The sequence below is a fragment of the Nothoprocta perdicaria genome, unplaced genomic scaffold (genome assembly GCF_003342845.1).
Source record: "Nothoprocta perdicaria isolate Ctin4 unplaced genomic scaffold, notPer1 scaffold_228, whole genome shotgun sequence".
In the NCBI taxonomy this organism is placed as follows: domain Eukaryota; kingdom Metazoa; phylum Chordata; class Aves; order Tinamiformes; family Tinamidae; genus Nothoprocta; species Nothoprocta perdicaria.
This window is the reverse complement of record NW_020455450.1, coordinates 849,564-852,854: the sequence shown is the minus strand read 5'-3', so window position 1 is coordinate 852,854 and position 3,291 is coordinate 849,564. Positions and strand designations below refer to the sequence as shown.

At 68.8% G+C, this 3,291-nt stretch overlaps 1 protein-coding gene across 1 annotated transcript in view; it reads right to left on the bottom strand.

Annotated features, from left to right (window-relative positions):
• Window positions 1-2,838: 2,838 nt before the first annotated feature.
• LOC112947281 (protein CEPU-1-like) overlaps window positions 2,839-3,291 on the bottom strand; it is a 47,010-nt gene continuing 46,557 nt past the window's right edge. The window contains exon 9 of the mRNA XM_026039332.1: window positions 2,839-3,262. Coding sequence (XP_025895117.1) covers window positions 3,162-3,262 — 101 coding nt within the window. The 3' untranslated portion in view covers window positions 2,839-3,161. The remainder of the gene's footprint in view (window positions 3,263-3,291) is intronic.

The window sequence follows — 3,291 nt, the reverse complement described above, 5'->3', positions numbered from 1 at the left end:
GCGCTCCGTGGACGCCGCGCGAGCCGGACGCGCCGCCGAGCGCTTCGTCCCTCGCCGGGGCTCTCGTGGGACACGTCGCCTACCCGCCACGGCCCGGACTCGACGGCCTCCCCCTCGTCTCGGCGTGCGGGGGCCTCGGAGAGGCCCTGGGCGCCCAAGCGGGCGCCGATCCCCTGTCCCGGTGATCGCCGTCGGGTGGCCGCGCCGCGTCCGCCCGGTGCCCCTGGGGCCGAGCTCTCCGAGCCGAGCGCCCCGCGTGCCAAGTTCTCCTCTCGATGCCCTGGAGACGCCGCCTCCCTGCCCGTCCTGCTGCTTCCCCCACAGCAAGGGGCCATCCCCTGCACGCGCCCCTCCGCAGAGGCCGGGATGCTCCCGGAGCCGCCGCCGCCTCTCCCGGCGCGCCCCGAGCCGACCGCCTCGACCGTGCTGCTGCCGCCACCCAAAGGACACGCGACCCCTCCGCCGCCGAGGAGCCCGCGCTGGAGCCCCCGGCCATCCCCCGCCTGCAGAAACCGCCCCGATCCCGCCACGTCCCCGCTGGAAAACTGTCCGAGCCGCTCGCTCCCTATCCCGCTCCGGGGATGAGCCGCGGCCGAGCCCGTGTGGACTCGCGGCCGCCCGCACGCGGCGGCCGAGCGCGCGGAGCCGCCCCGACCGGCGACCGTCTCCGTTATCCCGCCCCGAAGCGTGGACGGACGCGAGCAGCCTGGACTGCGCCCTCCAAACGGCCACGCGCGGCTCGACCCGAACGCTCCCGAACGGCCCCGAACGCGAGGGAAGGGAGCGGAGCCCCGGCCGCGGCAACCGTCCCGGCTAAACGACGCCCCTCCTCGACGTACCCGGCGTTCCCGGCGCGGTTCCGCCGCGGCGACCGCGCAGGAGACGCTGACCCCCGGCCGCCGGGCCGCCGCCGGGGCCCGCGCTCGCGTCTCCGTCGATAATTGTATTCTAAAGGTGACTATACTACCTGGGGTCTGTGCATGTTACATTGTAGTTGTAACCTTTTCTAATTCGGCGAGAATAAGAGATGGTTGTGATCGTGCAGTGTATCAATAAAGTTTGACAAACTTTGTACCCGCGGCGCTTGCCTTGCCGCGGGAAGCGCCGCCGGCCCGGGAGCCGCGCGGTCCCGGCCGCTGCCCTCCCTATAAGCGAGTCCCGCTGGCACGCATCGGGCTCCGACTCCTCTGCCCCATCCGCTGCTTAGCCCGGCGCGCGAGCCCGCCGCAAGCGGGCGCCTCCCTGTGCCCGGAGCCCTCGGAAGGCACCGAGCGCCGGGAAGCCGCGTCCCGCTCCTCTTCTGAGGCGCGCTGCGGTGCCGGGAGAACTGGGAGGGATCCCGGCCGGGGGACCGCGCTCTCTCACGGGCCCCGTTCCCGCACGGGTGATTTCCGCACACAGAGACCCAACTCTCCTGCCCACAGCGATGGCTGCGGCGCACGGGGCGCCGCGCAAAGGCCCTCGCGCCGCGACCCGGCCTCCCGATGCAGCCGCGCGCCGCGAGGCCTCGGCGCATCCCCGGGGGACGTGCAGCATCCGACGCTCCGGAGACCCAAAATCCGGCCGGTGGCCAAAGCGCAAGCGTGGAGAAGACACTGCCAAACCTCGTGCAAACGCCAACAAGAAGGCACCAGGGGACAAGCGCGACGAAGCCTCCGCCTCCGCCCCGGCTCCTCCCGCGACTTCCCACCGCACCGAAGAGGGTTTCCGAAGCTCCTACCTGATGCCGGAGCGTCTCCCTCGGCGTTCCTCGCCGGAGTCCTCCGCCGCGGGGAGGCCGGAGCCTCGGGGCCTCGCGCCGAGGGCCGTTGCCGGAGGCGTTGGCCGTCCCCGCCGGCGGGGCGACGCCGAGACGCGGCGCCCCGCCGCCCTACGGCGCGGCAATGAGCAGCACACGCAGACGGAGCAGCCACATGGAACATTGGTTTTAATGGACAGGCAGAGAGAGCCCTCCCCTCGCCGCCCCCCTCCCCGGCCGCGCACGACGGGGCGGGGGGGAAAAGGGGACGGGCGCCGAAAAGCCCCCGCGCGGGCGCGAGGAGCGGCCCCCGCCGCGAGCCCGGGCGGCCTCCGCCTCCTTTTATATATATATACATATATATACACACACACACGCACGCACACGCACGCACACATATACATATATATATATATAAAACGGAGCTGCGGAGGCCGCCGCCGCCTCGGTCGCGCTCCCCGAGAACCTCCGCCGCCCCCGAGGGGAGCGCCGCGCGCCTGACTCCGTACGCAGCATGCAGAAAGGGCGGCCGGAGGGCCCCGCCGAGAGCGCTGGCTAGAACGCGGACCAGAAACAAAAAGAAAAATTATATATATATATATGTATATTTATATATACTGTATATATATATCCCGTAAAAAGAATAAGCGCCCGCCTCCGGGCGGCGGGACGGGGCCGGCGCCGCTTCCCGAACGTCCCGAGCGCGCTCGCCCCCGCCGCGCCGCTCCGTCCCCGATCTCCGGTGCTTCGCTGGCCTGGGGTTTTTTTGCCCTTTTTTTTTTTTAAAGAACTAACAGTTCTAGGCTCGTATCGCAAAATATAAGTGCTGGAATCCAGAGTGACTCAGAATCCCTTATTATTCACGGCGCCCGCGGGGGGTACATGGAACGCGCGGGAAACGACCGCGGCGCGCTCGTCCTTCGCCTTCCGTCCTCGCGGGAACTTGTGGGGAGCCACATATATATATATATGTATATATATATATGTATAGCAGGGTGTGTGTGTATATATATACATATATATATGCACGTTCGGGAGCACCGACGGCGGCACGGCCCGCCGCGAGACGGGGAGGTCGCGTCCGACACCGAGAGCCACGCGGAGAGGGCGCCCGCCGCCGAGCCGCGAACGGAAACCGGGAAGGGCGCGAGGAGGGAAGGGGCGAAAATGGGAAAGAAAAAAAGACTCAGTCACGGTGCGTCTTCAGCGGGAGGCCTCGGCTCTGGGCGCTTTCCAAAGCTCCCTCCTCTGCGGGCGCTTCCTGCGCTCTCCCCCTCCCCTGGGCGGCCCGGCCGGACACTCTCGCAATTCGTATGATTATTTTCTGGAACGGTGAATACTTCTTCTTCTCCTTCTCCTTCCTTGGGGTGCTCGCTGGCTGGCGCCGCGGGGGCCGCCGCTACCGCGCGGGCCGGCGCTCGGGTCAAAACTTGAGGAGCGGGAGGGCGAGCGCGAGGGGCAGCAGCCACGGGGCGCCCGCTCGCCGCCACGCGCCGCTGTTGCCGTCGTGCACGGCGCCGGGGCCTGCGGAGGGAGCAGAGAGCGCGCCGCGT